The 16714-nt window shown below is 45.4% G+C and overlaps 1 protein-coding gene across 1 annotated transcript in view; it reads right to left on the bottom strand.

The window, feature by feature from the left end:
* Nucleotides 1-16714, bottom strand: part of phf21ab (PHD finger protein 21Ab) — a 56106-nt gene that overhangs the window by 8866 nt on the left and 30526 nt on the right. Inside the window, 6 exon segments of the mRNA XM_078256308.1 lie at nt 2282-2388; nt 4978-5038; nt 6676-6755; nt 6845-6896; nt 10563-10688; nt 10902-11249. Coding sequence (XP_078112434.1) covers nt 2282-2388; nt 4978-5038; nt 6676-6755; nt 6845-6896; nt 10563-10688; nt 10902-11249 — 774 coding nt within the window.

Genomic DNA, 16714 nt, shown 5'->3' with positions numbered 1-16714 from the left:
TTTGATTTAGTTTCTGACCACTTTGAATGAAGTGTGTTTTACGATGATAAAAGTCCTGATTATTTACATGGAGTCTGGTGTAGTTTGGTGATGGTGATTTCGTGGCTGTTTCATGTTAAACTAAAAGGATCTTACTCTTTAACTAAAAGATCTATCTCTGTAGGGATCCTTTCATAATGTTGTCAGACACTTAGAATAATAATCTGAGTCTGTCAGCAGCAACAACAGAACTTTTAGTGGATGCTGACTTAATACTGGACTAATGTCAAAGATTGTTGTTCCCATCAGTCACTTAGACACAAAAACATGGGAAAAATAGAGTCCAGGTTGATTTAAAAACAAAGATACCTTTAATGGATGCTCTGGGCTACAGGACACTGTTCACTTTGTAAGACTGAAAGTAAAAATCAAGTGATGACTGATGGTTATCAAATGGAGACAAACTAATGAAGTGTGTGTGAAGGTCTCGGGGTGTAAAATGACAGAGCTACCAGGCCAATAGAGAGGCAGAGTCCCGCTCCCTTCCTGTGGACCGCCATGGGGCCTTAATTTGGGAAAAATGTGTCCGGTAGTGAACGGGGAGAGACTACTGATTTTCTGATCCCGTTTGACTTGAGCCATGAATTACATACAAGATCATTTATCAAGTGGAGAAAGTCTCAGTTTGTTGTTAAACTGTTGAAGTATCAGACTGTGAAAATGTGTCGTTACATTTATTTTAAGCACAAAAGTCAGAATATTTGGAGCTAAAAAGTCGGAATATTTGGAGCTAAAAAGTCAGAATATTTGGAGCTAAAAAGTCAGAATATTTGGAGCTAAAAAGTCTGAATATTTGGAGCTAAAAAGTCAGAATATTTGGAGCTAAAAAGTCTGAATATTTGGAGCTAAAAAGTCAGAATATTTGGAGCTAAAAAGTCAGAATATTTGGAGCGAAGGTCTGAATATTTGGAGCTAAAAAGTCGGAATATTTGGAGAACAAAAGTCGGAATATTTGGAGAACAAAAGTCAGAATATTTGGAGAACAAAAGTCAGAATATTTGGAGAACAAAAGTCAGAATATTTGGAGAACAAAGTCAGAATATTTGGAGAGAAAGTCAGAATATTTGGAGCTAAAAAGTCAGAATATTTGGAGAGAAAGTCAGAATATTTGGAGCTAAAAAGTCAGAATATTTGGAGCTAAAAAGTCAGAATATTTGGAGAGAAAGTCAGAATATTTGGAGCTAAAAAGTCAGAATATTTGGAGCTAAAAAGTCAGAATATTTGGAGAGAAAGTCAGAATATTTAAAGAAAACCAAGTTGAATAAATATTTAACATTTTGCTGAAGATATTCAAAAACTTTTGCTCAAAATACTAATGACGAGTCTTTAGTCTTTCTGCATTTTCAGTCTGACACGTCAACAGTTTTACCACAAACAGACTTTCTCCACACGCTAAGTTATCTTTTAAACTGACAATAATCATCTGTGTAATTCATGGCTCAATCCAAATATTCTGACTTTCTCTCCAAATATTCTGACTTGACTTTCTCTCCAAATATTCTGACTTTCTCTCCAAATATTCTGACTTTACTTTCGCTCCAAATATTCCGACTTTCGCTCCAAATATTCCGACTTTCGCTCCAAATATTCTGACTTTTTCGCTCCAAATATTCTGACTTTTTCGCTCCAAATATTCTGACTTTCTCTCCAAATATTCTGACTTGACTTTCTCTCCAAATATTCTGACTTTCTCTCCAAATATTCTGACTTTCTCTCCAAATATTCTGACTTTACTTTCGCTCCAAATATTCCGACTTTCGCTCCAAATATTCCGACTTTCGCTCCAAATATTCTGACTTTTTCGCTCCAAATATTCTGACTTTTTCGCTCCAAATATTCTGACTTTCGCTCCAAATATTCTGACTTTTTAGCTCCAAATATTCTGACTTTTTAGGTCCAAATATTCTGACTTTTTAGCTCCAAATATTCTGACTTTTTAGCTCCAAATATTCTGACTTCTGTGCTTAAAATAAATGTGACACATTTTCACAGTCTGATACTTCAACAGTTTAACAACAAACTGAGACTTTCTCCACTTGATAAATGATCTTGTATGTAATTCATGGCTCAAGTCAAACGGGATCAGAAAATCAGTAGTCTCTCCCCGTTCACTACCGGACACATTCGTCCCTGCGTTAAGGTCCCGTGACGGTCCGCAGGGGGAAGAGGGCGGGACTCTGCCTCCCTATAAGGATTGTGTGTGATGGGGTTTGTCCGTCTCCCCCGTCTTATCGTTACTTACATCCCCAGAGCTGGGGCTGGGCGGGGGGAGGGGGCGGACGGGGCTGGAGGGGGAGGTCGGGGTGAGGCTGCCCAGCTCCGGGACGCTGCTGTATTTGGGTGGGCGACCTGGGTGAAATGAGACAGACGACAAAAGACGGAAAACAAAACACAAAAACAAAAGAAAAGAAAAGATGGAGAAGGGGGAAGAAAGCAAAAAACAAACAGTCTGTATGACATACCTTGGAAAGGGAGTCTTCGTTGGCTAGCGTGAGACGGCAGAGCGGGAAAAGGGAGGAAGAGGAAGTCAGAAGCACAGACAGCAGTGTTAGTGCAGAGAGCTGAAGCTAACGGCGGCTGTGGCGTGTCAGATGCTAAAGCTGCCTACGCATGATAGGCGGCAAAACCTCTGATGCGTTTTTACTTTTCTGAGTTGGTTCGTGAGAAAGTGTGAAAGTAGAAATCAGGCAGGAGATTTAGGCTACATTTACACTGCTACGTTTTGGTTTTAAAAAGGAATATATTCTGCTCTGGTGTTCCCCCCTCTCATTCCCCCTGCTCTGGCGTTCCCCCCTCTCATTCCCCCCTGCTCTGGTGTTCCCCCCCTCTCATTCCCCCTGCTCTGGTGTTTCCCCCTCTCATTCCCCCTGCTCTGGTGTTTCCCCCTCTCATTCCTCCTGCTCTGGTGTTTCCCCTCTCATTCCCCCCTGCTCTGGTGTTCCCCCCTCTCATTCCCCCCTGCTCTGGTGTTTCCCCTCTCATTCCCCCTGCTCTGGCGTTCCCCCTCTCATTCCCCCCTGCTCTGGTGTTCCCCCTCTCATTCCCCCTGCTCTGGTGTTTCCCCCCTCATTCCCCCTGCTCTGGTGTTCCCCCTCTCATTCCCCCTGCTCTGGTGTTCCCCCTCTCATTCCCCCTGCTCTGGTGTTCCCCCCTCTCATTCCCCCTGCTCTGGTGTTCCCCCCTCTCATTCCCCCTGCTCTGGTGTTCCCCCTCTCATTCCCCCTGCTCTGGCGTGTCCGACACTGGCGCCAACGTTTCTCCTCCTGATTGGGTCTCATCGGTCTCGACGTCTCGTTCTCTGAGACTTAAAGCTACTAACTGTTCATGTCCAGTATACCAGGATGATGAGGAGATATGAGGTTTTGGGCGTGTTAGTTTAAACAGAGATTAGTTCTTCTACTGGAGATAGAAACACTCGGTGCACCGAGATCACTTTGGGCTCCAAACTCAGACTCTTAAAGGTGCTCTAAGAGATGTTGGGTGACGTTACTTCTTGTTGACGTTCAAAGTATTTTCAAACAAAACGAGACTAGCTCGCCCCTCCCTCCCCCTCCCTTCCGCGCACTAACCCCCGACCCCAAAATCCTTCTTGTCGGTTATTGGCTGGAAGACTGTTTGTTATGTTTGGTGGTGCAGGTTGGCACAGATTGTTGTTGTTGCCGTTTGTGGAGCCTGGGCTGTCTACAGAGACCGCGTTTTTTACAGTGTGTTCAGGGGACAGGCAGCTAGCAGATAGTGAGATGTTTTTTACAGTGTGTTCAGGGGACAGGCAGCTAGCAGATAGTGAGATGTTTTTTACAGTGTGTTCAGGGGACAGGCAGCTAGCAGATAGTGAGATGTTTTTTACAGTGTGTTCAGGGGACAGGCAGCTAGCAGATAGTGAGGAGATGTTTTTTTACAGTGTGTTCAGGGGACAGGCAGCTAGCAGATAGTGAGATGTTTTTTACAGTGTGTTCAGGGGACAGGCAGCTAGCAGATAGTGAGATGTTTTTTACAGTGTGTTCAGGGGACAGGCAGCTAGCAGATAGTGAGATGTTTTTTACAGTGTGTTCAGGGGACAGGCAGCTAGCAGATAGTGAGATGTTTTTTTACAGTGTGTTCAGGGAACAGGCAGCTAGCAGATAGTGAGATGTTTTTTACAGTGTGTTCAGGGGACAGGCAGCTAGTAGATAGTGAGATGTTTTTTTACAGTGTGTTCAGGGGACAGGCAGCTAGCAGATAGTGAGATGTTTTTACAGTGTGTTCAGGGGACAGGCAGCTAGCAGATAGTGAGATGTTGTTTTTTACAGTGTGTTCAGGGGACAGGCAGCTAGCAGATAGTGAGATGTTTTTACAGTGTGTTCAGGGGACAGGCAGCTAGTAGATAGTGAGATGTTTTTTTACAGTGTGTTCAGGGGACAGGCAGCTAGCAGATAGTGAGATGTTTTTTTACAAGTGTGTTCAGGGGACAGGCAGCTAGCAGATAGTGAGATGTTTGCTGTATGTGACAAAAAATTGTAGCCTAAAAAACGCGTGACATTGCTCAGAGCACCTTTAAAAACCAAAACGTAACGGTGGAGATGTAGCCGTAAACCTGAGTGAAGCAACAGGAAGCAGGAAGCAGGAAGAGGGAGGATTTGTTTACAGCGTGTTATTAGCACCGAGTCAGATATTAGTGTCTATTCTACTGAACTTCTGCTTTCTAAAACAGCTTAAACATCAAATATTCGTAGATAAAAAGACCAAATATTTTGATGAAAGTTATATAAAAGTTAAAATAAAAAAATACGTTTAATTTATTTAAAAGTTCAGAATATTCTGAGTGAAAAGATTAAATATTTTAGAAAACAGAAAATTTCAGAAAAATATTTAAAAATATATATATATAATTTTTTGGAGAACGTTTTATTGTTTTGGTCTACCAGGTCTCAGACCAGTAGACGAGGATTTCATACGCACCTCTCTTCCGGGTCCCCTGGTGCAGAGGGCTGTTCAGGTAACTCACTGCACTCTTTTTCCTCTGAAACAACAACAACAACAAGTGGAGAAAAACACAGAAGTGTAAATGTTAAAAACTGGAACGTTGTTCTGCGTTTAATGTGTAGGATTCCACAACAATCACCATCACATCGTCCTGCCTTTTGTTTTCTATTATGTGTGTTAAACTCTTTTTAGATCAATACTTTTAATTATTTTTATATTTTTAAACATACAGAACAGATAAACACCCATTGAACAAGAACAACAACCCTCTCCCACCCCCCCTACCTCTGACAAAAACAAACAAACAAAAACAGGAATCACATCTTGCCTAGTCGCTCTCCTCTAGTTCTTGTGCTGCTGAGGTCATTAGGACTGATACCTGTGATGCTGAGGTCATTAGGACTGCTACCTGTGCTGCTGAGGTCATTAGGACTGCTACCTGTGCTGCTGAGGTCATTAGGACTGCTACCTGTGCTGCTGAGGTCATCAGGACTGATACCTGTGCTGCTGAGGTCATTAGGACTGATACCAGTGCTGCTGAGGTCATTAGGACTGATACCTGTGATGCTGAGGTCATTAGGACTGATACCTGTGCTGCTGAGGTCATTAGGACTGATACCTGTGCTGCTGAGGTCATTAGGACTGCTACCTGTGCTGCTGAGGTCATTAGGACTGCTACCTGTGCTGCTGAGGTCATTAGGACTGATACCTGTGCTGCTGAGGTCATCAGGACTGCTACCTGTGCTGCTGAGGTCATCAGGACTGATACCTGTGATGCTGAGCTCATCAGGACTGATACCTGTGATGCTGAGCTCATCAGGACTGATACCTGTGACGCGGAGGTCATCAGGACTGATACCTGTGACGCTGAGGTCATCAGGACTGATACCTGTGATGCTGAGGTCATCAGGACTGATACCTGTGATGCTGAGGTCATCAGGACTGATACCTGTGCTGCTGAGGTCATCAGGACTGATACCTGTGATGCTGAGGTCATCAGGACTGATACCTGTGATGCTGAGGTCATCAGGACTGATACCTGTGACGCTGAGGTCATCAGGACTGCTACCTGTGCTGCTGAGGTCATCAGGACTGATACCTGTGCTGCTGAGGTCATCAGGACTGATACCTGTGCTGCTGAGGTCATCAGGACTGATACCTGTGCTGCTGAGGTCATCAGGACTGATACCTCTGATGCTGAGGTCATTAGGACTGCTACCTGTGCTGCTGAGGTCATCAGGACTGATACCTGTGCTGCTGAGGTCATCAGGACTGATACCTGTGATGCTGAGGTCATCAGGACTGATACCTGTGCTGCTGTGTTTCTCCACAGATCTATAGTAGATGACTTGGCTTTGTTAATCCTTGCTGTAGAGAGCTCCAGCATTACTATTTTTCAATGTTTATCAATATTTAATAATAATCTCTCTCTCTCTCCTCCCTTTCCTATCACATGAACTCCTTCCACATTTTTCAACATAGAAACTTCATTCAAACATCCAAACGTTCAGCACGATTAGGACGTTCCTGCTTCTATACAACATTTCCATAACCTTCATAATTTCGAAATATTCAACATTTTTGGGGGAAATTTCCCCCATTCAAGTGAACAGGCTTCAGAATTTTCTGAACTGCTACACAGCATACTAGATTATAGAAATATTTCTACAGTACCTCTGGTTCAAACACGGCGCCGCTGTACACCGGGTTGGCTGTCGTTCTCCTCTTCCGCTCCTGTCTTTTGCTCTGAATTTCTGCAATAAAAAAAAAAAAAAGCAAACGGTAGCGTTGAGAAAGGTTGGCGGCTGCAGCGTCGGGACGCAGACGCAGAACAATCGCTTACCTTCCAGGTGGTCGTGTGTAACGAGGCCCAGAGACACCATGAAGGCCAGTTTCTGGAACACAGAGTTCACAACAAGTTTAGAAGAACAAACAATAAAGAATCAGAGAATCACTTATATCACGTGTGTCAAACTCGAGGCCCGCGGGCCAAATCTGGCCCCACGCTGACTTTGATTCGGCCCGCAAATCAATTAAGGTTCCCAGTAAAAAAAAACATAAAAATGTGCCCACCTAGTTTTTGTCGCTTTGTTAAAGTTTTGTGGCTTTTTCATGAAATATTGTCTATTTTTACGCCATTTTTGGGGGCCAAGCAGTGATTCTACTTATTACACATCTTTCCTCTGCCATGGGAGTCTATGGCAGCCCATAGAACCGTACAGTAATGGCGCTTTTTCCATCACATGGTACCTGCTCGACTCGCCTCGACTCTACTCGCCTTTTTTGGTTTTCCATTACGAAAAAAAGTCCCTGGTACCTGCTAACAGGTACTGGTACCTGCTGAAAAGTCCCTGGTATCTGCTGAAAAGTCCCTGGTACCTGCTGAAAAGTCCCTGGTATCTGCTAACAGGTACTGGTACCTGCTGAAAAGTCCCTGGTACCTGCTGAAAAGTCCCTGGTACCTGCTGAAAAGTCCCTGGTACCTGCTGAAAGGTACTGGTACCTGCTGAAAAGTCCCTGGTACCTGCTGAAAAGTCCCTGGTACCTGCTGAAAAGTCCCTGGTACCTGCTAACAGGTACTGGTACCTGCTAAAAAGTCCCTGGTATTTTCTAACAGGTACTTTCTTTAGTACCACCTCAGTCGAGGTTCCCAGCGAGCTGAGGCGATACCAAAAGGTGACGTGAAAGTGACAGACGGGGGTGTCCTGAACAAACCCGCCATCTTTAAATAGTTCAGCCAGCTGTGTTTATTTCTGCTGCCTCCAGCTTCATCTGAAACTAAATGTGTCTTCTGACAACAACACACCGTCCACGTTCTGGGTGTCGCGTTAGGTCACGGCAGTTTCCTGCGGCGCCGCTATGACGACCAGCCACGCTGAGGCGGGACTAAACTCTGCAACGGAAAACGGCGAGTAGAGTCGAGCAGGTACCACGTAATGGGAAAACGCCATTACAAGTTGTGAAATTTGGCACATTGATTCGGGACAGTCCCATAATTCATTTCACCAAGTTTTAGGTCTGCACCACAGGCAGTCTAGCGCCACCAATGGGTCAAAGTTGGCGTTGCATCCATGTGATTAACTTTTGAACCGTATGCCCGATTTTGAACATCGAGATATATTTGGAATCCTTGGATGACGCCAAACTCAACGCACCCCATGATGTCAATATCCGCCATGTTGGACCTTCCGCCATATTGGATTTGATAAAAAAACACTAAAAAGTTTTCACAGGTCACAAAATTGGTCCGATTTTCACGAAATTTGGCACAGATGATCTTCAGACCATGCCTCACAAAAGTTATTCTATTGCGTATTAATATTCAAAACCAAACTTTGTACATGGACTCAAGACCCAATCCTGAGCACGTAAAATACATTTGGTGGCCTATGACGCGAAGGAGCAGCGGCTCTACTCCGAGCTCCTCACGTTCCTCCTTTGCGTCGAAAGGAGCCAGTTGAGGTGGTTCGGGCATCTGGTAAGGATGCCCCCTGGGCGCCTCCCTAGGGAGGTGTTCCAGGCACGTCCAGCTGGGAGGAGGCCTCGGGGAGACCCAGGACTAGGTGGAGGGACGTCCAGCTGGGAGGAGGCCTCGGGGAGACCCAGGACTAGGTGGAGGGACGTCCAGCTGGGAGGAGGCCTCGGGGAAGACCCAGGACTAGGTGGAGGGACGTCCAGCTGGGAGGAGGCCTCGGGGGAGACCCAGGACTAGGTGGAGGCACGTTCAGCTGGGAGGAGGCCTCGGGGGAGACCCAGGACTAGGTGGAGGGATTATATCTCCAACCTGGCCTGGGAACGCCTCGGGATCCCCCAGTCGGAGCTGGTTAAAGTGGCTCGGGAAAGGGAAGTTTGGGGTCCCCTGCTGGACCTGCTACCCCCGCGACCCGATACCGGATAAGTGGACAAAGATGGATGGATGGATGGACCTATGACCACTATGGGGGCGCTATAATCACAGGAAAAAGGCTCATATCTCTGCAACGCTAACACGTATCGAAATCAAACTTGGTACAGGGACTTGGCACTTGATTGTGAGAACGCAGAAGGACATTGGTGTAATTTGGCGTCTAGGGGCACTGTAACAAAGTAAATAAGCACCCTATAGAGAGTATGGCCAACTCAAATCATGGGCGCCATATTGGTTACCAACGTCAGATGACTCTACAGTGTAACCCTATGGGGCGAATATGCTATCTTATTTTCACCATAAACAGGCATAAATATGTTATTATCAACGTTTGTCAATACGTAAAAGGCCCTTCTGGAAAAGTTCCACTGTATATTCACCTTCTATATCGTAAATGGGCCTCTAAAAAATGCCCATGTAGTGAGTGACCAGTCGCCTAATAAGTCTCTGAGCAGTGTTTACCTTTCTAATGTCTGCTAGCATACGTACAGGCTAACTGTAGCCAGTTAGCTTTGTGTGTAACGTAACAAAAACCCACCCATCTCGTAGGAGCGAAGCTTAATATTTCAATCAATAAAATTATGGTACAAAAGGAGCACTAACGCCACAGGTCTTATGTTGACAACGTGGACGCAGATATAGGAAACTCTGAAGGCAGTCGTAATATTTACCTAGCAGGCTAGGCTAACGCTGTTGTGCTAACGTTATCAAACGTCGGCGTAGCGTTAGCTAGCTGTCTAAACTTGTGAAAAGCTGAACAGCATCCCCGTCCAAGCTGTGTTTCACTTTCCCTCCAATATTATTATAAACATAATAAAGACACATGGACTCGGTCGAGACCAAAAGCCATATGACTATGTCAAGATCACAAGCATTTAGGTACATGGAGTGCTAGCGAAAAAGCTAACGCTAGCATAAGGCTAACTTACTCAAACTTCATTTGATACAGTACACATTAACGATGGTATTACTATATTTGTCCTATGTAATTTGTTATATCAAAGAGAGAAATTGACATTTACCTCACACAATAACGAACAGCTCCCATACTTTGCCTTTTTGGTTCACGGGGGGGGACTTGTGAAGTCTTTTTCCTCTTCCCTGTCTTTCATTGCAGCCAAACGCGCAACAGTTGGGCATTTATTCAGTGATTTATGTCATTTTTTTAATAATTTATTACATTTTTCCACTATTCCCTGCACTATTTCAATGGGAATCAGATGAATGTTGGCATCAAACATGGAGTCCATGAAACACGTGACCACCTCTGAACCAATCGCATAACGGGATAGCTCAGAACATTCGATTCCCTAATTGGCCAAACTCTCTACATATAGGGCGCTAGTAAATGAGCTGATATCTCAGCTATTCTTTATCCAATTGCCATCAAAGTTGCTGTGAGTGCTTGCTCATGCCATGGCAACGCCATTCCTGCTAGTGTCCTGCTTGGCCCCCTCATTGCTGCTTGCAGCTATATTTTAAAGATGTTTTTGTCACTTTTGCCTGCTTTTTTAAATGTTTGTTGTTGTGCTGTTATATGTCGGTTGTTGTTGTCTTGTTATTATATGTCGGTTGTTGTTGTCTTGTTGTTGTGCTATTATGTCGGTTGTTGTTGTCTTGTTGTGCTGTTTTTTGTCCCCGTGCCGTGCGGTACCTCTGGGTTCTCCTCCTTCTTGGATCTGGGCAGAGGAAGAGGAGGAGGAGACAGCGGAGGAGTGGAGGAGGACGGGAGGCTAACAGCCACCTTCTGCTCTGCTCCGCCTTCTGATTTAACCGTCTGCTGAGAGAAGGAGGAGAAGAAGAAAACAGCTGAAGTACAGGAATCAATGAAGGGTTCAACAATAAGGGTTCGCCAAGAAGGGTTCGCCAAGAAGGGTTCGCCAAGAAGGACTTCCCAGATATGGAAAAGCAACAAAAACATTGAAAAAAAACAAACAGAAGCAAAAAAGTGAGAAAACCATCTGAAATCTTGCCAGAAAGGACGCGTCGTTACCTTGGTGACGGGGGTGAGGCTGCTGATCTGGATTGGCCTGGCGGGGGTCGGGGTGAGGATGGGGGTGAGGCCGGGCGCCTGGGCAGCGGCTGGGCTGGCGAGGCGCGCAGGCACGGCCGACACCGGCGTGGTGATGACGATGCCGGTGAGCGGCGTGGCGCCCGTCTTGCTGCAAGGCGTCCCATTGACGATGCGGACCTGGTGGATGGGCGCCGCCGACGCCAGTGAGGACGACAGCTTGGTGGCCAGCATCACGGGCCGCTGCAGCAGCTGAGGGGCCGCCATCATGGGCGGGGGTGGCGCCGGAGCAATGTGCACATTGGTAGGCGCTGACGGCTTGGGCCTGACCTGGAGGACGACACACAGCCAATCAGGAGAGGGCAACGAAATAACCCGGCACTGCTGAGTAACGCCACTGTGGAGCTCTTAAATACTAAAACTAAAACTAGAACCTTGTATGTTTGAAAGAGGAGGAACATTTTAAAGCAACACTAGAGAACTTATCCTCTTCGGTCCCCCTACAGGTTGGAAGCGGAATTGTGTCCGTTACCGTTACAATTATAGATGCTTTCCGACCGGATAGTACTTGTACTTTTTAGAGGAAAAGTACACTTCTAACCAGTTCTAAGAACTACTCTCCCCCAAAATCTTTTTTTCCGTTTGCATTCCCACTGGCCAAGTGGCCATAGGGACTGGTAGGAGGGGTAAGGGAGCGACGCAAGCACGGCAACAGTCTTTATAGCGTCGTCACTAGACCTTAGCGCCACATACAACAACAAAGCAGCGTGGAGGAGGCCGGACATGGTCAGCAGTGGCTGCACCTCCTCATCAGGCCACTCTGAGTAATTCACCCAAGGTTTTGCTCAACACAGACGGGGCTTTAAGATACTCTGAACAGACCCCGCCTCTTCCTGCTGCTGCGCTGTGGACGTGTGTGTGTGTGTGTGTGTGTGTGTGTCTGTGTGTGTGTGTGTCTCTGTGTGTGTGTGTGTGTGTGTCTCTCTGTGTGTGTGTGTGTGTGTGTGTGTGTGTCTGTGTGTGTGTGTGTGTGTCTCTGTGTGTGTGTGTGTGTGTGTGTGTGTCTGTGTGTGTGTGTCTCTCTGTGTGTGTGTGTGTGTCTCTGTGTGTGTGCGTCTCTGTGTGTGTCTCTGTGTGTGTGTGTGTGTCTCTCTGTGTGTGTGTGTGTGTCTCTGTGTGTGTGTGTGTGTGTGTCTCTGTGTGTGTGTGTGTGTGTGTGTCTCTGTGTGTGTGTGTGTGTGTGTGTGTCTCTGTGTGTGTGACTGTGTGTGTGTGTGTGTGTGTGTGACTGTGTGTGTGTGTGTGTGTGTGTGTGACGGCCGGCGAGCCGCAGGACACGCTTGTGGAGTTTAACTCTGAAAAGACAGTTAACCACAGGTTCCCGTTAATCTTATGATGGACATGTGTCACCGTCAACGGCGAAATAAAAGCCTCTTATTTACGAGAGCGGTCTGAGAGACCTCCAGCTCACAGCGAGGTGTGTGTGTGTGTGTGTGTGTGTGTGTGTGTGTGTGTGTGTGTGTCTGGTCTGAGAGACCTCCAGCTCACAGCGGGGTCTCTGAGCGTGACTGGCCCAGCGACGAGCTAGCAGCCGGGGCAGGCGCCTGCTGGCTGTCGCCTCACTTCATGGAGCTCCTCAACTCCGAAAACTTTGAAGCAAATTGTCAATTCAGCATAAATTTTCGCAAGACTGCCTATATTAAAAAATCTAAACCGTTAATTTCTCACCTAAAACGTTGTCAGAAGTGAATTTAGTGATGAATAAGATGGTGAAAACTGTTAAAAATGTCCCGTTGTTGGTTGTTGCTCTGACTGCAAGTTCTGAGTTGGCAGTGGGCGGGACTTATAAGTTCGACCAATCAAGTCCACCTAGGAGAAGGGAGAAGGGGAAGGCCCTGCTCTGGAGTAGGAGCTGAAACAGTACGCTACAGCGGCCAGAGGAGCTTAAACATCCCCCTCATTCAAACTACAGATCTGCTACCTGATCTGGCAAACTTGCATAGTGCGGTTAAGTGCGGAAAGTGCGCGCGCACACACACACACACACACACACACAGGGAAACACACACACGGAAACACACACACACAGAGAGGGAAACACACACACACACACACACACACAGACACACACACAGATACACAGACACACACACACACAAAGAGACACACACACACACACACACACACACACACACAGGGAAACACACACTCACTCACTCAGGAAGCGCCGTTCACCCTGTTACGAGTTAATTAACCACTGAAACGATTTTGGAAACATTATTTTAAGGTCCATTATTTTGGTGCAAGTTTACCAGATCAGGCAGCAGATCTGTAGCTGGAATGAGACTAAGAATAATGGTAACGGTAATGGTAATGGTAACCTAACGGTAATGGTAACGGTAATGGTAACGTAACGGTAATGGTAATGGTAACGGTAATGGTAATGGTAACGGTAACGTAACGGTAATGTAGCGGTAATGGTAGCGGTAGCGGTAATGTAACGGTAATGGTAGCGTAGCGGTAATGGTAGCGTAGCGGTAATGGTAGCGGTAATGGTAATGGTAGCGGTAATGGTAGCGTAGCGGTAATGGTAGCGGTAATGGTAGCGTAGCGGTAATGGTAGCGTAGCGGTAATGGTAACGGTAATGGTAGCGTAGCGGTAATGGTAGCGTAGCGGTAATGGTAATGGTAATGGTAGCGTAGCGGTAATGGTAGCGTGAGCGGTAATGGTAGCATGTAACGGTAATGGTAGCGGTAATGGTAGCGGTAGCGGTAATGTAGCGTAGCGGTAATGGTAGCGGTAATGGTAGCGGTAATGGTAGCGTAGCGGTAATGGTAGCGGTAGCGGTAATGTAGCGGTAATGTAATGGTAGCGTAATGGTAGCGGTAGCGGTAGCGGTAATGGTAGCGGTAATGGTAATGTAGCGTAGCGGTAATGGTAACGTAGCGGTAATGGTAATGTAGCGGTAATGGTAGCGTAATGGTAGCGGTAATGGTAATGTAGCGTAATGGTAATGGTAGCGGTAATGGTAATGGCGGTAGCGGTAATGGTAATGTAGCGGTAATGGTAGCGGTAATGGTAGACGGTAATGGTAATGGTAGCGTAATGGTAATGGTAATGGTAGCGGTAATGGTAGCGGTAATGGTAACGGTAGCGGTAATGGTAATGTAGCGGTAATGGTAGTCGGTAATGGTAGCGGTAATGGTAACGGTAATGGTAATGTAGCGTAGCGGTAATGGTAACGGTAATGGTAATGTAGCGGTAGCGGTGTAATGGTAACGTAACGGTAATGGTAACGTAACGGTAATGGTAACGTAACGGTAATGTAACGGTAATGGTAACGGTAATGGTAATGGTAACGGTAATGGTAATGTAACGGTAATGTAATGGTAACGTAACGGTAATGGTAACGTAACGGTAATGGTAATGTAACGGTAATGGTAACGGTAATGGTAACGGTAATGGTAACGGTAATGGTAATGTAACGGTAACGTAAAGGTAACGGTAATGGTAACGGTAATGGTAATGTAACGTAACGGTAACGGTAAAGGTAACGGTAATGGTAACGGTAACGGTACGGTATGGTAGCGGTAATGGTAGCGTAGACGTAATGGTAATGGTAATGGTAGCGGTAATGGTAACGGTAATGTGGTAACGGTAATGGTAGCGGTAATGGTAACGTACGTAGCGGTAATGTGCGGTAATGGTAACGGTAATGGTAAAGCGGTAATGGTAATGTAATAGCGGTATGTACGGTAGGGGTAAAGGTAGCGGTAATGGTAACGGTAATGGTAATGTAGCGTAATGGTAGCGGTAAAGGGTAACGGTAATGTAACGGTAATGGTAATGGTAATGGTAACGGTAACGGTAATGGTAACGGTAATGGTAATGGTAATGGTAACGGTAATGGTAACGTAATGGTAACGGTAATGGTAACGGTAATGTAATGGTAACGTAAAGGTAACGTAATGGTAATGTTACGGTAATGGTAATGGTAACGTAACGGTAATGGTAATGGTAACGTAACGGTAGTAGGTAACGGTAATGGTAACGTAATGGTAATGGTAATGTTACGGTAATGGACAATTCTCGGTGAATGTATGAATGATGTGGAACATTTTAAAGAGTAATGGTGTTTTTCGGTGAATGTATGAAAGATGTGGAACATTTTAAAGAGTAATGGTGTTTTTCGGTGAATGTATGAAAGATGTGGAACATTTTAAAGAGTAATGGTGTTTTTCGGTGAATGTATGAATGATGTGGAACATTTTAAAGAGTAATGGTGTTTTTCGGTGAATGTATGAATGAGTAGGTAACAGTTGAAAATGTATGAATTTGTGTCAACTTTTAAAATTCCGTCCGTTCACTTGAATGTGGGAAATTTCCCCGAAAACGTTGAATATTTCAGAAAGTATGAAGGTTATGGAGATGTTATAGAAGCAGGAACGTCCTGACCGTGCTGAACGGTTGGATGTTGGAATGAAGTTTCTATGTTGAAAAATGTGGAAAGGAGTTCATGTGAAGAAGGGTCCGGAAAAACAATAAATACGGAGAAGAACATAGGATGTGAATGCTGACGGCAACTATTACATTAATGTCCAACTATTCTGATAATCTATTAATCAGTTTCAGTCATTCTTTATGATAATCAGGTAAACTTGTGTGATGTCAGCTTGTTAAATGTGAATATGTTCTAGTTCTTCTCTCCTCTGGGACAGGAAACTGAACACCAGGCTTCTGAAAACGCACCCCGACACGTCAGCAAACGTGTCGCGTTAGCATTGGCCAGCTAACGTTTGCTTGCAACTTGCTTTGGCTACGACCTACAGGAAGTTAACTCTGATTCTCTTCCAGATGTTAGAACATTTGCTTGTTTGCTAAACTTGTAGTAGTCGATTAATCAGCTAAAATGTCCGGTATCCGCTGGCTTAATTCATGCAGCGCTACGTCGTCCAATCTCAGCCGAGAACGGAGAAATGCAGAGTTATAACCAAGCAGTCTGACATGCAGAGATCTGTGTGGTTAAACTGCAGCAGCCTGCTGCTGTTTTCAGGCGATAGTAGAAATTAGGGATGCACCGAATCCAGATTTTTGGGGCCACCACCAGACTAATCAGCATTGCAGATTGAACATGTAGCTGGACTTGAATGGCCTTCTTTTGACTGAAAGTACTGCCAAACAACCCTTTTTCTGCTCACCAGTTCCATTTCCACTTCCTCTCAGCCTGCTGCATTGAAGCTCCACCTACGTAAACACCTTCGTAAACACCTACGTAAACACCTACGTAAACACCTTCGTAAACACCTTCGTAAACACCTTCGTAAACACCTACGTAAAGACCTTCGTAAACACCTTCGTAAAGACCTTCGTAAAGACCTACGTAAACACCTTCGTAACCACCTTCGTAAAGACCTACGTAAAGACCTTCGTAAACACCTTCGTAAACACCTTCGTAAAGACCTACGTAAACACCTACGTAGACACCTTCGTAAACACCTACGTAAACACCTACGTAAACACCTACGTAAACACCTACGTAAACACCTACGTAAACACCTACGTAAACACCTTCGTAAACACCTACGTAAACACCTACGTAAACACCTTCGTAAACACCTTCGTAAACACCTTCGTAAACACCTTCGTAAACACCTTCGTAAACACCTACGTAAACACCTTCGTAAACACCTTCGTAGACACCTACGTAGACACCTACGTAGACACCTACGTAGACACCTTCGTAAACACCTTCGTAAACACCTCACGTAAACACCTTCGTAAACACCTCACGTAA

Source organism: Sander vitreus, chromosome 8 (genome assembly GCF_031162955.1).
Source record: "Sander vitreus isolate 19-12246 chromosome 8, sanVit1, whole genome shotgun sequence".
NCBI lineage: Eukaryota > Metazoa > Chordata > Actinopteri > Perciformes > Percidae > Sander > Sander vitreus.
This window is presented reverse-complemented; position numbering and strand designations above follow the sequence as displayed.